At 47.8% G+C, this 19,532-nt stretch overlaps 1 protein-coding gene across 1 annotated transcript in view; it reads right to left on the bottom strand.

Annotated features, from left to right (window-relative positions):
* The window catches only part of CEP85L (centrosomal protein 85 like), a 185,135-nt gene that overhangs the window by 14,123 nt on the left and 151,480 nt on the right, over positions 1-19,532 (bottom strand). The window contains exons 6-10 of the mRNA XM_029052078.1: positions 17,322-17,501; positions 15,394-15,546; positions 12,898-13,052; positions 7,482-7,599; positions 6,993-7,043 (exon numbers count right to left, since the gene is read on the bottom strand). Coding sequence (XP_028907911.1) covers positions 6,993-7,043; positions 7,482-7,599; positions 12,898-13,052; positions 15,394-15,546; positions 17,322-17,501 — 657 coding nt within the window. The remainder of the gene's footprint in view (positions 1-6,992; positions 7,044-7,481; positions 7,600-12,897; positions 13,053-15,393; positions 15,547-17,321; positions 17,502-19,532) is intronic.

Raw genomic sequence — 19,532 nt, 5'->3', positions numbered from 1 at the left:
ATTTACCTTGCCTACATCTATCTCTGCCCGTTTCTTCAGAAGCAGCTACTACTGGTTTGAGAAATTAGAAAATGCACCACACCTGCTGGAACACATTGTTTGCTCCACAAGGGTTTGTTTGTTTTTTTGTTTTTGTTTTTTAAATTTCTGTGCTTCGCAGAAAATTAGGTCAGCATTTACTGTGACCACTTCAAGAGAATAAGCAGCTCCTAATCACCTGCTGCCCCTTGATGGGCCACGGTCCGTCTGGCTTGGGGCCAGACTAGCCAGAGCTGTTTTGACTGGGGTCATCAGAGCCAATCTGTCCTGGGCACCCTCTGTGTGCAGAGCCCGTGCTAAGTGCTTGGTGGGGAGGTATCCCTTAGTAAAAGACAGGTCCACCCCCCCACCAAGGGATTTCTATCCCACGTGTCTGTGATGCCTTATTGGCTGCAGTCAGTCAATCATCCCCAGCAGCTTCAAAGGTAATCATTCATTGGTCAGAGAATGACAGAGAGCAGGGGGGGAGATTCACAGGAAGGTGCAATAGATCAGTCCAACGATGGTATTTATTGAGTGCTTACTTTATGCAGAACACTGTAATAAGCACTTGGAAAGGATAATACAACAGAACCAGCAGAAACGTTCCCTGCCAAAACGAGCTTACCCTCTAGTGGGGGAGACAGACGGTATTATAAAGAAATATTTTATAATATATAAAGATATGTACATAAGTGCTGTGGGGATGGGGCTAATATAAAATGTCCGAAGGTCAGAGCTCCAAGCCCCTAGCTGACGCAGAAGGGAGAGTGAGCTGGGGAAAAGACGGAATAATCGGGGAAGGCCTCTTGGAGGAGATGTGGCCTTAATAATGCTTTGAAGTTGGGGAGAGTGGTAGTTTGGCATACATGGAAGGGGAGGGAGTTTCAGATTAGGGGGAGGACGTGGGGAAGGGGCCGGCGGTGAGATAGACAAGATCGAAGCACAGTGAGTAAGCTAGAACTAGAGGAACAGTTTGTGTGGGCTGGGCTGCAGGAGGAGATCAGTGAGGTTAAGTAGGATAGGGCGAGGTGATTGAATACTTTAAAGCTGATGGTAAGGGGTTTCTGTTGATGAGGAGGTGGATGGGCAGCCAGTGGAGGACTTGAGGAGTGGGGAGACATGGACTGAATATTTCTGCTGAAAAATGATCTGGGCAGCAAAGTGAAGTATGGACTGAGGTGGGGAGAGGCAGGAGGCAGGGAGGTCAGCAAAGAGGCAGCTGCCATAGTCAAGGCACGTGGCTCAGTGGAAAGAGCATGGGCTTTGGAGTCAGAGGTCATGGGTTCAAATCCCAGCTCAGCCACTTATCAGCTCTGTGACTTTGGGCAAGTCACTTAACTTCTTGGTGCCTCAGTTACCTCATCTGTAAAATGGGGATGAAGACTGTGAACCCCACGTGGGACAACCTGATTCCCCTGTGTCTACTCCAGCGCTTAGAACAGTGCTCGGCACATAGTAAGCACTTAACAAATACCAACATTATTATTATTATTATTATTAAGTGCTTGAAGCAGAGAGACAGCAGTTATGAGGCCTGGTGGATAGTACACGGGCCTGGGAGGCAGAAGGATGCGAATTCTAAATCTAGCTCCACCACTTGTCTGCTGGATGACCTTGGGCAAGTAACTGGAGCATAAAGAAGCGAAGTGATCTCATCTGTAAAGTGGGGATTAAGACTGTGAGCCTCATGTGGGACAGGGACTGTGTCCAGCCTGATTACCTTGTATTTACCCCAGCGCTTAGAACAGTACCTGGTACCGAGTAAGTGCTTAATAAATACCATAAAAAGAAGAAGAGCAAACAGTGGATCTTAGCGGTGTTGTAAAGGTAGAAGCGACAGGATTTGGTGACATTGAATTTGTCAGTGAAATGTGAGAGATGTGTTGAAGATAATACCAAGGTTATGGGCTTGTGAGATAGGGAGGATATTGTCTATAGTGGTAGGAAAGGTGAGGGAGGACAGGGTTTGGGGGGGAAGATAGGAAGTTTAGTTTAATGCAGCGAGCAGGTGCCGAGTGGCCTAATGGAAAGAGGAAGGGCCGGGGGTAAGAGGACCTGGGTTCTAATCGTGGCTCTGCCACCTACCTGCTGTGTGACCTTGGACACACTTCTCAGTGCCATAGTTTCCTCATCTGTAAAATGGGGATTTGATACCTGATCTCCCATGATAGCGACTCCCATGAGAGAGGACAGAAACTGTGTCTGTCCTGATTTCCTTAAGTACCAGCACTTAAGTACAGTGCTGATACAAGGTAAGCGGTAAACCCATATCACAATAATAATACGGAAGGATGAGGGAAGAGGGTGGTGCAGGGAGGATCAGCAGCACAGGCAGCTATCCCTGGGGAGTGACTCCTCTGGAAAAGGCATGAACTGCTTCCCCTGGAAAACCGGAAAGAGGGGAGGAGGCGGGCACAGCTTCCTAAAGCTGGTGGAAAGCTGCGAGGGTTTCCTCTGAAAGGGCAGAGATTTCGTGATCAGGTGCTACCAGCAGACACCCTCTAGCTGTCCTTGAGCAGAAGCGTTTTTGTTACGAATGGGCCCTGGGCACTTTCTCTGGCTTGTCGAACCTAGGCCTGATGGGGCACGTGAGGAAAGATGGGGGAGGGGGATTTGTTTGTGAAGGGCTTTTTCCGTCCCAGAGGTCATCACAAAGATATCCCCGTGGGGCTGAGTCCTAGCGGCTGGCAGCCCTGTTGGACTGGTCTCCAGAGCGGACAGCTCAGCATCCTGAAAGCTGCCTGTCCCCCTCCCCTGCTCATCCGCTCCCTGTAGCCCAATTGCTCCAGCAAGTGGCCCAATCCCAATCCAAACACATCTGCATCTAGCTCCCTTTGGCACCGCCTTAATTTGCTCCCTTTACCTCAGTCCCCCAGCACTTACATCCATATCTGTAATTCATTTATTTATACTAATGTCTGTCTCCCCCTCTAGACTGTGAGCTTGTTGTGGGCAGGGAATGCGTCTGCCAACTTTGTATATTGTTATATTGCATTTTTATTTTACTATCATTACTAATTGCATTTATTAAGCATTACTGTGTGCAAAGCACTGTACTAAGCCCTTGGGAGAGTACAATAGAACATCAAACACATTCCCTACCCACAACAAGCTCACAGTCTAGAGGGGGAGACAGACATTAATATAAATAGATAAATAAATGAATAAATTACAGATATATAGATGCAAATATATATATGTGCTGTGGGGAAGGGAGAGAGGATGATGAAGGAGCAAGTAAGAGCGGCACAGGAGGGAGTGAGAGAAGAGGAGAGGAGGGCTTAGTCATGGCAGGCTTCCTGGAGGAGACGAGCCTTCAATAAGGCTTTGAAGTGGGGGGAAGCAATTATCTGTCTGATAGGAGGAGGGTGGGTGTTCCAGGCCACAAGTAGGATGTGGGCAAGAGATCAGCGGTGAGATAGATGAGATCGAGGTACAATCAGGTGAGCACCACAGGAACGAAGTGTGCAGGCTGGGTTGTAGGAGGAGAGCAGCGAGGTGAGGTAGGAAGGGGCAAGGTGGTTAAATGCTTTAAAGCCAATGGTGAGGAGTTTTTGCGTGAGTTGGAGGTGGACAGGCAACCACTGGAGTTTCTAGGAGTGGGGAAACATGATCTGAATGGTTTTGAAGGAAAATAATTGTACTCTCCCAAGCTCTAGTTCAGTGCCCTGCACACAGTAAGCACTCAACCTCCTCTAGACTATAAGCTCGTTGTGGGCAGAGAGTATTGTTATACTGTACTTTCCCAAGTGCTTAGTACAGTGCTCTGAACATGGTAAGCACTCAATCAGGACAACTGCCTGACTGATGGATTAATCGATTGGGACAAAAATTACAAAGGACCCCTAGGTCTGCCCAGGCCCCAAGAGGCAGGAAGGACTGGATTTGTCATCTGCCCCCCAGGGTCCAACGTCGGTGGGGTTTTTGTTGTTTTCATGGTATTTGTTAAGTGCTTACTATGTGTCAGGCACTGTACTAAGCGCTGGGATAGATACAAGATAATCAGGTTGGTAACAGTCTATTGCCCATAAGGGGTTCACAGTCTTAATCCCTATGTTACAGATGAGGGAATAGAGGCAAAGGGCAGTTTAAGTGACTTACCCAAGGTCACACAGATCATCAACATCCATGATATTTACTGAGAGCTTACTCTGTGTACTATGTGTACCCTTGAGAGAGTAGAATACAACCGAGTTGGTAGACTCACTCCAGGCCCGCAATGAGCTTACTGCCGGAGAAACCCAGCAGACAAGGAGCGGAGCTAGGATTAGAACTCAGTTCTTCTGACTCCCAGGTCTGCGGTTTTTCCTTTAGGCCACGAGAAAAGGGGGGCAACAGGGGAGGAGAGGTAACTACAGCACGGGAGAGGATCCCGGGACCACTCTGAAGAACCACACCAGTCTCCAGCTAGGTCAGTCAGATCTCTTGAGGCTGCTGATATTGGATCGCTCCCCTTTCCCTCCATTAACTCGGTCCTCTTTGTCCGGGCCACAGCTAATTCCCACACGAGGACAAAAGTGACACTTGATCTTTTTCACGAGCAATGCTTTCTGGCCAGAACTCCTTCCTGACACGCGGCTCAGTCGTTATTCTACTGGTTAAATGGGTTTTATGGAAGCAGCGTGGCCTAGTGGAAAGAGCGTGGGGCTGGGAGCCAAGAATACCTGGGGTCTAATCTCAGTTTCGTCACTTGCCTGCTGTGAGACCTCAGGTAATTCACATAACTTCTCCGTGTCTCCGTTTCCTCACCTGTCAAATCGGTTTTCAACATCTGTTCTCCCTCCTTCTTAGACGGTGAGTCCCGTATGGGTAGGGGACTATGCCTGACCTGATTCTCTTGTATCTACCCCAGCTCTTAGTACAATGCTAGGCACAGAGTAAGGGTTTAACAAGTAGCACAACTATTATTACTTTATTATTAACAGGCACCTGTTGTCCAGTGAGTACCAGCTCTGTGCATAGGTACCAGCTGTATGGGTGAAGGCTTATAGAAAGAGTTTTTTCCCAAGGCCTGTGGGGCCTGCTTAGAGAAGCAGTGTGGCTTAGTGGAAAGAGCATGGGCCCGGGAGTCAGAGGACCTGCGTTCTAATCCCTGCTCTGACACTCTCCTGCTGTGTGACCTTAGGCAAGTCACTAAACTTCTCTGTGCCTTAGTTCCCTCATCTGCAAAATGGAGATTCAATGCCTATTTTCCCTCCTACTTAGACTGTGAGCGCCATGTGGGACCTGATGATCTTGTATCTCTCTCAGGGCTTAGTACAGTTCTTGGAACATAGTAAGCTCTTAAGAAATACCACATTCATTATTAATGTTGACGGTTTCAGCACCCCCCAGGCCTTTCTTGAAAGCCTTTAACCTGGGTCTGCTGGAGGCAGACGCATAACCCCTGTCCCTGCCTCTGAATATCACATAATTAGGTCCATTTCCTCAGTGTTTCATAGCAGACAGGCCCCTGGAACCATGTCTTGCCTACTACCCTCACGGGGCCAGAAGTTGCAATCCTCAGATTCCCATTTTTCCAGGCATTTGGAATAGCCTTGACTACTATCCATTTAAGTACAAACCTCAACCTACAGAGCCACACTCAGGCAGTCAAGAAATTTCCCCCTTCATTCTTTCCCCAAATTTTTACAGCCATTGATTTGCAGGGGAAATTGTAAGTGGGAAGAGTTGTGGACAGGGAATGCCTTGTGACACTATACTCTCCCAAGCACTTAGTAGAGTGCTCTGCACACAGTGAGCACTCATCAGCCGGCTGACTTCACTGTGCACGGCATGGTGGATAGAGCTTGGGCCTGAGAGTCAGAAGGTCATGGGTTCTAATTCTGGCTCCACCACTTTGCTGTGTGACCTTGGGTAAGTCACTTTACTTCTCTGGATCTCATTTACCTCATCTGTCAAATGGGGATTGAGACTGTGAGCTCCACGTGGGACAGGGACTGCGTCCAACTTGATTTCCTTGTATCCACCCCAGCACTTAGTACGATGCCGGGCACATAGTAAGCGCTTTAATAAATGATGGTATTTGTTAAAAGTTTAACTTTAGAGTTAAAGTTTAGAGCTCCCACCTTCCAGGATTTAGCACTGTGCACATTAACTCCAGATGCAAATACAGCTGGAGAATAGGGCATTTTACACGCACCTAAACTGACCAAAACCAAAATCTGGTTTAGCTGGGACAGTCGAGGACTGCCATACGATAGCCATGGTAATTTAAGGAAGCATAAATTAATGTCCTGGAATTGGAAGTGTCCCAGGTTACCTGGTCAGCCTAGCCCCCACTGACCCCTGAATTCTCTGGTTCACCCTGAATGTGTGAATGTCCACATTGGGGCTGGAGCGTATTCAGTCTGTGCTTATTTAGGCCATAGATTTTCTTGGACCAATAGGATAGATATGCCACAATGTTGGGGGGACTTTGGTGCCAAATACTGCAAACTTCCATTCCACTACTCTCATAATCAGGCATGGGAAAGTGAAAGACAAACAAACTTGGGTTGGTAATTAAAAAAATAATAATGATCATGGTATTTGTAAAGTGCTTACTATGCACCAGGAACTGTACTAAACACTGAGGCAGATACAAGACACTCATCAGTCCTTTTCCCCACAAGGAACTTGAAGTCTGAGGCGGGGGGAGAACAGGTTGAATTCCCATTTTACAGATGAAGAAATTGAGGTACAGAGAGCTTAAATGGTTTGCCCAAGGTCACAAGGCAGATAAGCGGTAGAGCTGGGATGAGGACTCAGGTCCTTTGATCCCCAGACTCGGGCTCTTCCACTAGGCCATGCTGCTCTAAACACAAGCAACACCATTCTTGAGTGAGATCCACAGACTACCCACCCAGAACTGGGGCCCCTCCCTCGAAAAGCACCCCTACATTCAGCGGGACCAACAAATAGATCATCAGCGTATGCAGAAATGGTCAGCTAATGAGATAATACAGATGCAGGAATTGCCGATCCCTTACCTGAATTTCTAAACTCATCACTTCAATCTGATTTTGCTGATTGTCTATGACCTAAATCAAAGGAGACACAAATCAGCTCAGTCAGTCGCTGAAGGTTTATCGTTTTGCGTTCAGTATAACCTCTCCCCCTGGTTGAGTCCATTTTTTCTCTATACCTCCTGCCTAGATGGGGGTTGGGAGACGGACTTCCTCTGGAAGAGGTCATGGGGCAAAAGTGGGACATGGGTTTCCTATGGTTTGGGGTTCACACCACTTCTTTCTGATTGTCCAAGATGAAGACACTGTCGCTTCCAGCCACTCACCAGGGCGACAAGAGGGGACATCCGACCATGTCTCAGCCAAAGGGAGGGGACGGCCATCACTATGGACTCCTGCCGATACGCTGCGGCTGCCAAGCCCGGCCGGGGGACTCCCTCCTCCCGGCCCACCTCCACCGGTCCCCTCCTCCTCCCCTCCCACGGCCATCCTCGCTCTGCGGGCCGCACTCACCTGGCTGGCTTTCTCCTCCTGCTCTCGGAGGCAATCATTTTCCCGCTGAAGCTGCTTGGTGTCCAACATGGGGAGGCGGACTCCGTCCTCCAGGCATTGCTCCACTTTCTGCTGCAGGCTGCGCCCAAGAGATGGGGACGGGGAAGTCAGGCTGGTGCAGCAGAAACAAGTCCTCCCCAGGTCCTGCTAAAATCTCGGATGGGGCATGCCGGTGGGCCTGCTGATGCTCGGCCCCCTTGGGGGCTGCCCCCTGGATTTGGGACTAAAAGTTTCAGTAGGCACTCATCCTCGGAAGGCCCTGGATCGCTCTTCCCTGTGGTGACTGACAGAACACCCACGCTCTCCGTGCCACCCTGTGCAAGGGACGGGTTGGGCTGGGCTCCCACCGAAGCCCCTTTCCTGGTCTGAGCATTTTGGAACTGCTGTTCTGCACCCGCAACCTCCCTCGCTCCTTCATGGACTCCCATTTGTCCCTACCCCTCACTGCACCAGGAGAGAAAAACGGCCTGAATCTTGGGCAAAGACTCTACGGGTACTGGAGAGAGCAAACCCAATGCCAGGCCGCCAGAGCCTTGGCAGGTCCCCAAAAAGAAGGGAGGAAAACTAAGGCTCTGCCTGGCCCTCAAAAGAGAGGAGAACTGAGGCTGTGGGCCTTTTTTGTTTATTACCAATGTAGTTTGATGTACAGTACTTCATCACCCACCGGCACTATCATCGGCCTCTAAAAATAGCTCAGCATAAATAATTTATATTGCAGAATGGCTTTCCCCCCCACCAATTTAGTACCAAGAACACACATCTGAGTCTTTGTAGGGTGTCAGGAGAAAAAAATCCATTAAAGCGATTACAGCCTCTCAAATGAAAAGGGGAACCAGCTGCCAATTTGGGGAAAATGAAATGTATTCAGAGTCAAGGTAAGATGTGTAAAGAAGTTCCGCCATTAAACGTTTGTAGATAGTGCCCAGCTCCCTCATTTCGGGGATCTGGATTATAAATTCCCTGCCAACTCTGTTATATTGTACTCTCCCAGGTGCTTAGTCCAGTGCTCTGCACATAGTAAGCTCTTAATAAATACCACTGCTAGATCAAAAAATAAGCCCCTCTAGCAAAGAACGGTCTATTCCAAATATTTTGAAAATGGCCTTCTTTGCTCATGTTTTAATTTTGCATACATGTCTTTGGGACAGTTTCCTGGATATGTCCACTCAGTCCCAATCAATCAATGGTATTTATTAAGCACTGCCTGGGGGCAGGACACTGTGTAATGCATTTTGGAGAGTATCATACAGGTAAGAAACTACACTGTCCTTGAGGAGCTTAAGCTCTAATGGGGGGAGGGAATGGACACAAAATCACTTACAGTGAGGAGGAAAAATAGAAGAGAAAGATGGGTAAGTGCTTAAATAACAGTATGTATATCATAAGTGCTCTGGTTGGCAGTGAGGCCATAAGGACTGAGGTTGAACTTGGGAGGGGATATGCCCCGGGGAGAAGAAAATTGATCAGGAACTCCTTCTGGAGGAGGTGGAATTTCAAGAGGCTTTGAAGATGGGAAGAGATACAGTCTGGTGATCTCCCAAACTACCACAAAGACGGTTCAGCCCTAGGCACCTGAGAGGACTCCAGAGAGATGAATCTATTTAATCCGCCGGGGGAAACCCTATCATCCATCTGCCGCTGATTAATTCCTCCTACTTCTGTACAGAGAGTCCCAGGAGCAAGCTAATGACGTATCATTGCATAAGTAAGGTCTAGCTCTGACACAAAGGATGGCAGATTCCACCACCATCAATGTCAAACGTCATTAAGTAAATACTACCCAGCCCCAGGCTAGGCCTTAGTTCCAAAGATGCATCTACAAAAAGACTGCAAGGTGACAAACTGCAATTAAACTCAAATACAAAATTCTGAGAAATGAAATATCTACCTGAGTATGTGTACGTCCACAGCATACACATAATCGGACAGGGCATTGTCCTCTGTGTGCAAAAATGACACTGAGATAATAATAATAATAATAATTATGGCATTTGTTAAGCGCTTAGTATGTGCCAAACACTGTTCTAAACGCTGGGGAGGCGGCATTAGAACCCACACCTCTGAGATCCCATTCAAGATGGCCACTGGGGCTGTAAAGGTTGCCATGCTCTTCAGCACTGTTTGCACATACAGATCCGGTTTCTGATTTTGTGCCTGTGTCTTGGAATCCTAATCTTAGTAAGGCAACTGGCTCCCGATTCCTTCTTGCCTAGCTGGTCTGTCCACTGCTGGGTTGCAATATTTGGGGCTGCGCTCTATTGTGTCTGTTATATTGTTATACTGTACTCACCCAAGTGCTTAATAACAGTGCTCTGCACACAGTCAGTGCTCAATAAACACCACTGACTGTCTGAATGACTCTTTTCACAGCTGAGGGTGGTCCTTTCAGCTGGCCATAAGGCAGTGTCTTGAATCAACCATGGTCATAACTGTGGTATTTGTTAAGTGTTTACTATGTGCCAGGCACTCTACTAAGCCCTGGGGTAGATATAAGCCAATCGGGTTAGACACAGTCCTTGTCCCACATAGGACTCACAGTCTTAATCCCCATTTGACAGATGAGGTAACTGAGGCCCAGAGAAGTGAAGTGACTTGCCCAAGGTCACATAGCAGACAAAGGGAGGAGCTAGGATTAGAACCCAGGTCCTTCTGACTCCCAGGCCCGTGCTCTCTCCATTAGGCCACGCTGCTTCTGTCATCTAGTCTTCTCCCATGTCCCGCCCAGCAGATCTGGGCTGTGGTGAGTTGACTGGGCTCCAGAACCCTGCTGCCGGTAACCTGCTCTACCTTTGGTGGTAGAGGGTGGTTTGTGGGTGACGTTGAAGAAGCTGCCCAAAAAACTACTTATGCCTTCTACAGCAAGCACAGGTCTCCAACCACAATGAAGTTGGACAGCCCTACAGCCTTAAAGACCTGCAGCTTGGACTTGAGCTGGATGCCCCGCTGTCACCACCAAAAGCCCACCAGACTTTGATTGTTTTGACGTTCTTTTGTCCTTCTTTCCTCTCCATCCAAACTGCTACCATGTTAACCCAAGCACTTATCCTTTTGCGCCTTGATTACTCTATCAGCCCTTTGTCGACCTCCCTGCCTCCTGTCTCTCCCCACTCCAGTTCATACTGTCGGCACGGATCATTTTTCCACAAGAACATTCAGGACATGTTTCCTGATGAACCTCCAGTGGCTGCCCCTCCACCTCCACATCAAAAAGGAACTCCTTACCATTGGCTGTAAACCACTCTATCACCTTGCCCCCTCCTACTTCACCTCACTACTCTCCTACTAAAACCGAGTCCACACACTATGCTCTTCTAATACCAACCTACTCACTGTACCTCCATCTCGCCCATCTCACCAGTGACCGCATGCTCACTTCCTACCTGTGTCTCGAACACCCTCCTTCTTCATATCTGACAAACAATTGCTCTCCCCAGGTTCAAAGCCTTACTGAAGGTACAACTTTTCCAAGAGGACTTCTCTTACTAAGCCCTCATTTCCTTTTCTCCCACTCCCTGCTATGTCACCCTGAATTTACTCCCTTTATTCACCCCCCAAGTCCCCAGGCCCTCAGCACTTAGGCACATAGTAATTTATTTATATTAATGTCTGTCTCCCCCTCTAGACTATAAATTCATTGTTGGCAGGGAATATGTCTGTTATACTGTTAAACCGAACTCTCCCAAGAACTTAGTACAGTGCTCTGCACACAGTAAACGCTCAATAAATATGATTGATTCTTTTCCTGGAACGAGATCAGTTCACTAGCCCTGAAGCTCAGTATGTGCAAAACTAAACTCCTCACCTTCTCTCCCAAATCCTCTTGTCCCTGCAACTTTCCCATCACAGTCAACACGACCACCATCATTTTCCCCATCTCTCAAGCCTGTAACATTAGCATTCTCCTCGTCTCCTCTCTCAATCAATCAAACCATGGTATTTTTTGAGTGCTTACTATGTGCAGAGCACTGAATTAAGTGCTTGGGAGAGTACAACAGAACTAGCAGATATGGTCCCTGCCCATAACGAGCTTACAGCTACAACCCACATGTTCAGTCTGTCACCAAATCCTGTTGGTTCTTCCTCCTCAACATCTCCAGAATTCATCCCCGCATCTTCATCTAAATGTCCACACTCCGGCCCAGGTATCTGTCAAATACATCAGCCTCTTCACTGACCTCCCTGCCTCCAGTCTCTCCACTCCCCGGTCCGTACCACATTCTGCTTCCTGGCTCACTCTCAAACTCATTATGAACAGGACATGCATCTGCTAATTCTGTTGTATGGTAATAACAATAATTACGGTGTTTATTAAGCACTTACTCTGTGCCAGGCACTGTACTAAGCCCTGGGATGAAAACAAGCAAATCGGGTCCCTGGCCCATGTGGGGTTCACAGTCTTAGTCCCCATTTTTCAGATGAGGTAACTTGGGCCCGGAGAAGTGATTTACTCTAGGTCACACAGCAGACAAGTGGCGGAGCCGGAATTAGAACCCATGACCTTCTCACTCCCAGACCCGTGCTCTATCCACTATGCCATGATGCTTCTCCCCCTTGTATTCTCCCAAGTGCTTAGTACAGTGTTCTGCACATAGTAAGCACTTAATAAATACCAGTGATTGACTGACTGACTCTCCTCACTCCACAAAAACCAGTGAAAAGAGCTCTAGGAGCGGCAGGAGCAAATACAAGAGCCCGACAAAGAGCAGTCTGAATGTGTATACAGTATGGTTGGGCCTGTGGGCCCATGTTGGCCTTTTCGGTCATAAAAGCACTAATAGGAAAGCTTCACCTTAAGTGAAGCTTACTCTCCCCACCTTCAAAGTCTTATTGAAGGCACATCTCCTCCAAGAAGCCTTCCCAGACTAAGCCCTACTTTTCCTCATCTCCCACTCTCTTCTGCATTGCCCTGACTTGCTCGCTTTGCTCTTCCTCCTCCTCATCCCAGCCCCAGAGCACTTATGTACACAGCTGTAATTTTATTTATTTGTACTGATGTCTGTCTCCCCACTTCCAGACTGTGAGCTTGTAGTGGGCAGGGACTGTCACTCTTGATTGCTGTGCTTTCTCAAGCACTTACTACAGTGCTCTGCACACAGTAAGCGCTTAATGAATAGGATTGAATGAATGAATGAATAAAAGTGATGTCATCTTCAAGAATGAAGGCCTGGATATTTCTATCACTCTCCCCACGCTACTCATTTTACAACTCTCAGAGGCATCCCGGATTTGCCCATCTTGCCCCATTAGTGCTGAGGTGCAGGCTGTGAAGGGGGCGCCCCATCTCTCAAGCGGTCCCTCCCTCTACCTTCTACTCGGAGCTCACCCGAGCGGTCACCCCCAAACCCGCAGGCCGCGAGGCTCCCGCAGGCTTTCTCACCTCTGCACTGTGGTGACGAGCTCCTTTTCTTTCTTCTTCTGGCACACCAGCTGGACTTCTTTCTCCCGACACTGCGTTCTGGTCTCACTGAGCTTCTTCTCCACATCAGCAATGGTCTCTTGCAACGCCGTGTTCCGCTCTTCGAGGATCTGAAGCTGAGAGGTAAATTGTCAAGGAGCAGAATGGCAAAAAAGTAGTCCACTGCCCCCAAACAGAGTTTGGTGGGGACAGCCATCTCTAGCCTGTGAGCTCTTTGTGGGCAGGGATTGTCTCTCTTTTATCACTGTATTGTGCGTTCTGCACACAGTAAGCGCTCAATAAATACGATTGAATGAATGAATGAAGGGCCCGGGCCTGGGAGTCGGACGACCTGGGTTCCAATCCTGGCTCCACCACTTGCCTGCTGGGTGACCTTGGGTTATTCACTTCATGACTCTGTCCCTCAATTACCTCACTTATAAAATACGCATACAATACCTGTTCTCCCTCCCTCTTAGATTGTGTGTCCCGTGTGGGGCTGGGACTGTGTCCAATCTGCTTATCTTGTATCAAACCCAGTGCTTAGTAGAGAGCTTGGCATGTGATATGTAATAAGTACCATAATTCATCGCCCTGTGGGAAATGCCAAGCTATCAAGTTAGAGGCCTTTTATGCGTAAGATAACACACCCATGCATGGCCTGCTCAGAGTTTTCAACAGGCCATGGACTGACACTCAGGCCTACCCCACAAGTGGCTTTGTGAGGAGAAGAGTTGGAGAGGTTAAGAGAGAGCTGGAGGGGCCAGAGAAGGCCAAGGGACCTACGTGCAGGAGGAGGCAGAATCAGGATGATGTCTGAGGGGCAGGACCAAGGAGCAGCAGAGTGGGAAGAGCCCAAGAGTAGATTTACTTCCACTGCCCTGACCCCTGGTGATCCTTCCCTCTCGGCCCACCCGTCTTGTCCCAGGGCCTCCATCCTCCACCAGATCCGGACACGCTGCTTCTGGGCCATATAGCAAGGTCGGCTGGAGATGGGAGGGTTCTGGAAATGAGTAGGGTGGAGAAGACCCTTGGAGGAATAGGCCTGATGAGGCAGGGGAATGTTGGGAAAGGAAGGGGTTGGCAAAGAAGAGAATGGGAAGGTGCAGAAGGAAGGACTCAGGTGTGGATGAGGAGCCTGAGGAACAGCGGGTGCAAAGGGCTGGGCACTTTAGTGGCATGGCCTAGCAGATAAAACATGGGCCTGGGGAGTCAGAAGGACCTGGGTTCTAATCCTAGCTCCGCCACCTGTCTGCAGGGTGACCAGAACAGAGAGTGCGAAGGGCTGGGCACTGAAGTGGCCTGGCCTAACAGATAAAACATGGGCCTGGGGAGTCAGAAGGACCTGGGTTCTAATCCTGGCTCCGCCACCTGTCTGCTGTGTGACCTGGAGCCAGTCACTTCTCTGTGCTTGTTACCTCACTTGTCAAATGGGGATTAAGACCACGAGCCCTATGTGGGACAGGGACTGTGTCCAACTTGATTTGCTTGTATTTATCCCAGCACTTAGTACAGTGCCTGGCACATAGTAAGTGCTTAACAAATACAACCACTGAGGTCAGAGGAAGGGCTCACGGAATGCAGAAAGGTTATAGACAATGCAATAATCAATCAATCACTGGTATTTATTGAGCGCTTACTAGGTGCAGCCCCTCTCAGGGTCGCACCTGGAGAGTTTCCAGTACTCTACCAATCTTTATGTGAGGGAGAGTCAAGCAGAAGCATATCCATTCTTAACTTGGGCAGTGGTTAGCGAGTGGAAGGCAATCTGCTACAAGTCAGGACTCTTCTGTGCTGGGTAGTAGCAGCATGGGACAGAGTCGAGGGTGGAGACTCGAGTTTACTGTGTGGAAGCAGGCAATGGCAAACCACTTCCGGATTTTTACCATGAAAACTCTATGGATACGCTACCAGAACGATTGCAGATGGAGATGGCACGTTCTGGGAGAGATGAGTCCATGGTGTTGCTATGGGTTGGAGACGACTTGACGGCATAAGACAAGACTATGTGCAGAGCACTGAATTAAGCTCTTGGGACAGTGTGATATAACGGAATTAGCAGATGTCCCCTACCTATAATGACCTTGCGGTCTAGAGGGAACAACAGCCAACAGCCAAGAGATAACACACTCCTCCTGCTTAACATTTTGAGAAAAGATGTAGAGTCTTGAGGAATGAGAGCCAAATGGGTTGAAGGCCTTGAGGCCCTGATCTGGGTGGCACCCTTGAGGTTCGGGCAACAAGGAAAGCCTGCATCGCTCCTTGACTCAGAATGCTGGCACCCACCCAGCCAGGTCACCAAATCCCAAAGCAATCGAAAAAACCTGCATCTCCCACCGCCCCCAGGGATCCCTCAAGGCAATGAAGCCATGTTGGGCAGTTTGATTAAATCTCTCTACACTGTTCAAATGGCAGAGCCCCAAGATTCCGCTTTACAAAGTTGGCCCCCACCCAGCCCCAATGTGTCTTTCTTTTTACCTGCTGAGTCTGACTCTGCATGTCATCCAGGGTGGGCAAGTCGGCCAAGTACTTTTCCAGAGTCTCGATTCGCCTCTGTTTCTCTTTGTTCTGCTCCGATTCCTTCTGACATTTCTTTTTTAGGCTACTGATGTACCTGTCTCGAGTTTTAAGCTAGAGGGAGAGAGACAGGGTTTTTTACTGCCAGAATCATTCTGAGACAGGGCTGAGTCCCAGGGAGAGCCAGGTCTGTTCAAGCCATTTCCCCAGTCTCCATCTCATCCCCTTCGTGGAGGAAGCACCCTCCACACATCCCACCAGCTTTCTCTTCCTGCCGCCATCCTCCCCGCATCCTCCTGCTCAGCTGCAGGGCTGCAGAACAAGGCCTAGCCTCCCCATTGCTCTCCTGGCATCCACTGCTTTGCCCACTGTTTCCTCATCTTCTCAAACCCCCAGAGAGCAAAGCCTGTGGCCACCTTTACAGCCTTGCCCTAATCACCACAAACAGTTCTCTGGGCCTCCTAAAGACTCCAGTCCTTTATTTAATCTATCGATGATTGCATACTGGGTAGAGAGCACTGGACTAAGCGCGAAGGAGGGTACAATACTTAATACTCAATACTTAATATTAAACCTTAATAATAAGGTTTTAATACTTAAGTATTAAGGTTTAACACATTAGTGGACAAAGGTCAGATAAAATGGGGTGGAAAGACCTCTTTGGCCAGAGCCCAACTGGCCTCTCTGCATGCTTCCTCTGAAGTTCCTTGGGAATTTTCGAGGGGGCAGTCAGAAAACAGCACGGTCTAATAGATAGAGCACGCGCCTAGGAGTCAGAAGGACCTGGGTTCTAATACTGACTCTGCCAATGGTCTGCTGGGTGACCTTGGGCAAGACACTTCACTTCTCCGTGCCTCACTTCCCTCATTTGCAAAATGGAGATTAAGACTGTGAGTTCCATGTGGGGACAGGGACTGTGTCCACTCCAATTTGCTTGTATCCACCCTGTGCTTAGTATACTGCCTGGAACACAGTAAGCGCTTAACAAATGCCATCATTATTATTGTTAGCCACGCATGTTGGGTGGGCATAGAGTAGGGAACGGACCAGCCTCAATGAGTTCTTTTCAAATGAAAACCAGTGTGGCCTAGCAGAGGAGCACAGGCCTGGGAATCAGAGGACCTGGATCCTAGAATTAGGAACTAATTCTAGGTCCACCACTTGCCTGCTGTGCCACCTTGGGCAAATCACTTCATTTCTCTGTGCCTTCATTTCCCTATCTGTAAAATAGGGATTCAATCCCTGTTCTCCTTCCTACTTAGACCATGATCCCCAGATGAGACAGAGATTGTATCCAACCTGTCTTCTATCTACTTCAGTACTTAGTAGAAATGCTTGGAACAGTAAGTACTTCCCAAATACCATAATGAAAACCAGAGAGACTGGAAGTGCCTTCTCCAAACTCCCTGCTCCTAAATAAATGTTTGGGCTGGCAACAAATTTTGCATTAATAGTTTGAGCCCTGGCTAGCCAGGAGCAATCTACTGCAGCTTCGCCCTCTGCTTTTGTTTATATGAGAAGCAGCATGGATAGAGCCAAGTCTGGGAATCAGAAGGACCTGGGTTCTAATCCTGGCTCTGCCACTACCTGCTGTGACCTTGGGCAAGTCACTTCACTTCTCTCGGCCGCAGTTACCTCATCTGTAAAATGGGGATTAAGAATGTAAACCCCATGTGGAACAGGGACTGGATCTAACACTATTACCTTGTATCCATCCCAACACTTAGTTCAGTGCCTGGCACATAGTAAGCACTTAAATACTATGATTATTATTATTATTATTACTGCTATTATTATTAGTCTCTTCCATTCTGTAAATATGACAGGCTGCCCCAGAAGTTACCTAAGCATATCACTTGTAAAAAACAGCACTCAAGAAAGCTACTCACTTTCTCCTCTAGCTTTTTCTTCTCTTCCCCAGATTTGCTTGCATTTTGTTGGAGAAATTCATTGAGCTGTATGATCTCCTTTTGTGCTGCTGCAAGCTTCCTTTCAATGTCTTCTTGGGTGACCCGGGCCATTGTCCGGTCTGGAAATGGAGCTTGGAGAGAAGGGTTCTCAAACTGGGTCTGTTGCGGGAAAGTAGGGGACAGATTTAAAAACGTTTAATCTACTTCCACTTACTTGGAAAACTCGAAGATGGCCATGTTCCCACGGGTACTGGGGACCTGTCATGCCTGTCTGATACCTTATAAGTGAGAAGTCCTCAAACCAGAGGCCCCAAAGGGCCAGGATGTTTGAGAGCTTTTGGAAATTGGATATAATTACACCAGGAAAAATCTGAATTTGGTTACTGCTCCTTAAAACATCGAGGAAGTGTGACCTATAGTCTCAAAAACACCCACAAAAAACAGTTCGAAAATCAAGAAAACTAAACTTCTTAAAACAGATATCATATCCTCCAGACAATTTTTGAGGCCAGAAGTACCAAGATACACCATCCCTCTTAAATAGTGCCTGTAACAATTCTGCATACGAAGATGATGATTTTTCAATTTCCCTAAACACCATGAGGCTCTGGAACGTAGTCAGGTTCCTAACATGGGAGCTCTGCACTCAACCTAGTTATACTGGAGAGGACATGTGAAGAGAATGAAAGAGAGCAGGATATCCAAACAGCCGCTCTAATGGAGACCTGAAACTGGGAAACCAAAAAGCAAAGAGGGCAGAGGAAGTGTTTGTGAGGACACAGAAAAACAAAGCCTCAGACAACGTTGCATCCCAGCTGAACACTGTAAGTCAGCCAGTTGCTGAAGGCAGACCATCACAGGAAGGGAGTAGCTCCATTAAGTACTACACCACAAGGGCCAATCTTTCTGTGTGCCCTGTGTAGCTGCGAATGTCAAGCCCACACTGGCCTCTTCAGCCACACACATACTCATAGGTGAACTTTACCATCAGTGGTATTTTATTCAGATTTGAAAATATATAAATATATAATATATAACATAATTAATATAATAAATTCAAATATATAAAAACACCAGAAACCCCAAATAAACCACTCAAAATCTCCTTTGGCTTTAAGTGAGCTGGCCGCTTCTTTTTCTAATGGGCAAACATCTAGTTCTCTGTGTTCTCTCCATCATCCCCAGAAGCGAGGCAGAAAAGTCTAGGAAGGTGTAGAGGCTATGACTACGGGTATTGTGACTCAAAAACAAAACCTATTTATTCCCACAGCAGAAGGCACAAGCCGATTTCAGCTCGGTCATCAAAGATTAAGCATGAGTAGCTAGCTCCCTTTTAGTTTTCCCCTCACGTTTATTCCTGCTCCTGGAAAGGGTTGAGGTGAGGAAGGGAAATGTAAAATCTTACTGTCGCTTTATCTTCTCTGTTCTCCTCTCTTGTCTCCATGCTAAGACATTTTATCAGGTGGGTTCTTGGATTATTGTTGACCATCATCAATGGTATTTATTGAGCTTTTACTAATGATGTGCATTTATCTATGGTTCTATTTAACCATTTTGGTGGTAGTGATGCCTGTCTACATGTTCTGTTTTGTTGTCTGTCTCCCCCTTCTAGACTGTGAGCCCATTATTGGGTAGGGATTGTCTCTATCTGTTGCCGAATTGTACTTTCCAAGCACTTAGTACAGTGCTCTGCACACAGTAAGTGCTCAGTAAATACGACTGAATGAATGAATGAAAAGTTTACTCTATGCAGAGCACTGTACTAAACGCTTGGGACAATACAACAGAGTCTGTAGACACGTTCCCTGCCCACAGTGAGCTTGGGCTAGACCTGCTCATGGATCTCTCTAGATTCTTCTACTGACCTCCATCCTGCCCCTTTGCTAATTTTCCTCACCTCTCCCTGGCCATTCATTCGCAAGAGGTTGTTTTTTAACGCCTTGGACTCCACTCAGAACATCGCATTGTCTTTCCTAGGCCTCTTCTCAATCTGGGGGCTTGGCTTTCCCCGCTCTCACTGTTCTACATCCTTCCTTAGAGAGCCCTCTGCTGGAAAGATGCTATTAAGGGGCTTCTGATTCATAACCTTCATGTGTCTTTAGGAAGAAGCCCCAAATTACGGGAGTATAAAATGGCATATCTGTGCCAGGAAATAAATGAGAGAAACTGGCTCGTTCTTCGTTGAAGAAA

The sequence above is a fragment of the Ornithorhynchus anatinus genome, chromosome 2 (assembly GCF_004115215.2).
Source record: "Ornithorhynchus anatinus isolate Pmale09 chromosome 2, mOrnAna1.pri.v4, whole genome shotgun sequence".
NCBI classification, from domain to species: Eukaryota; Metazoa; Chordata; class Mammalia; order Monotremata; family Ornithorhynchidae; genus Ornithorhynchus; species Ornithorhynchus anatinus.
The sequence above is the reverse complement of the archived record's forward strand: the minus strand, read 5'-3'. Positions and strand labels throughout refer to the sequence as shown.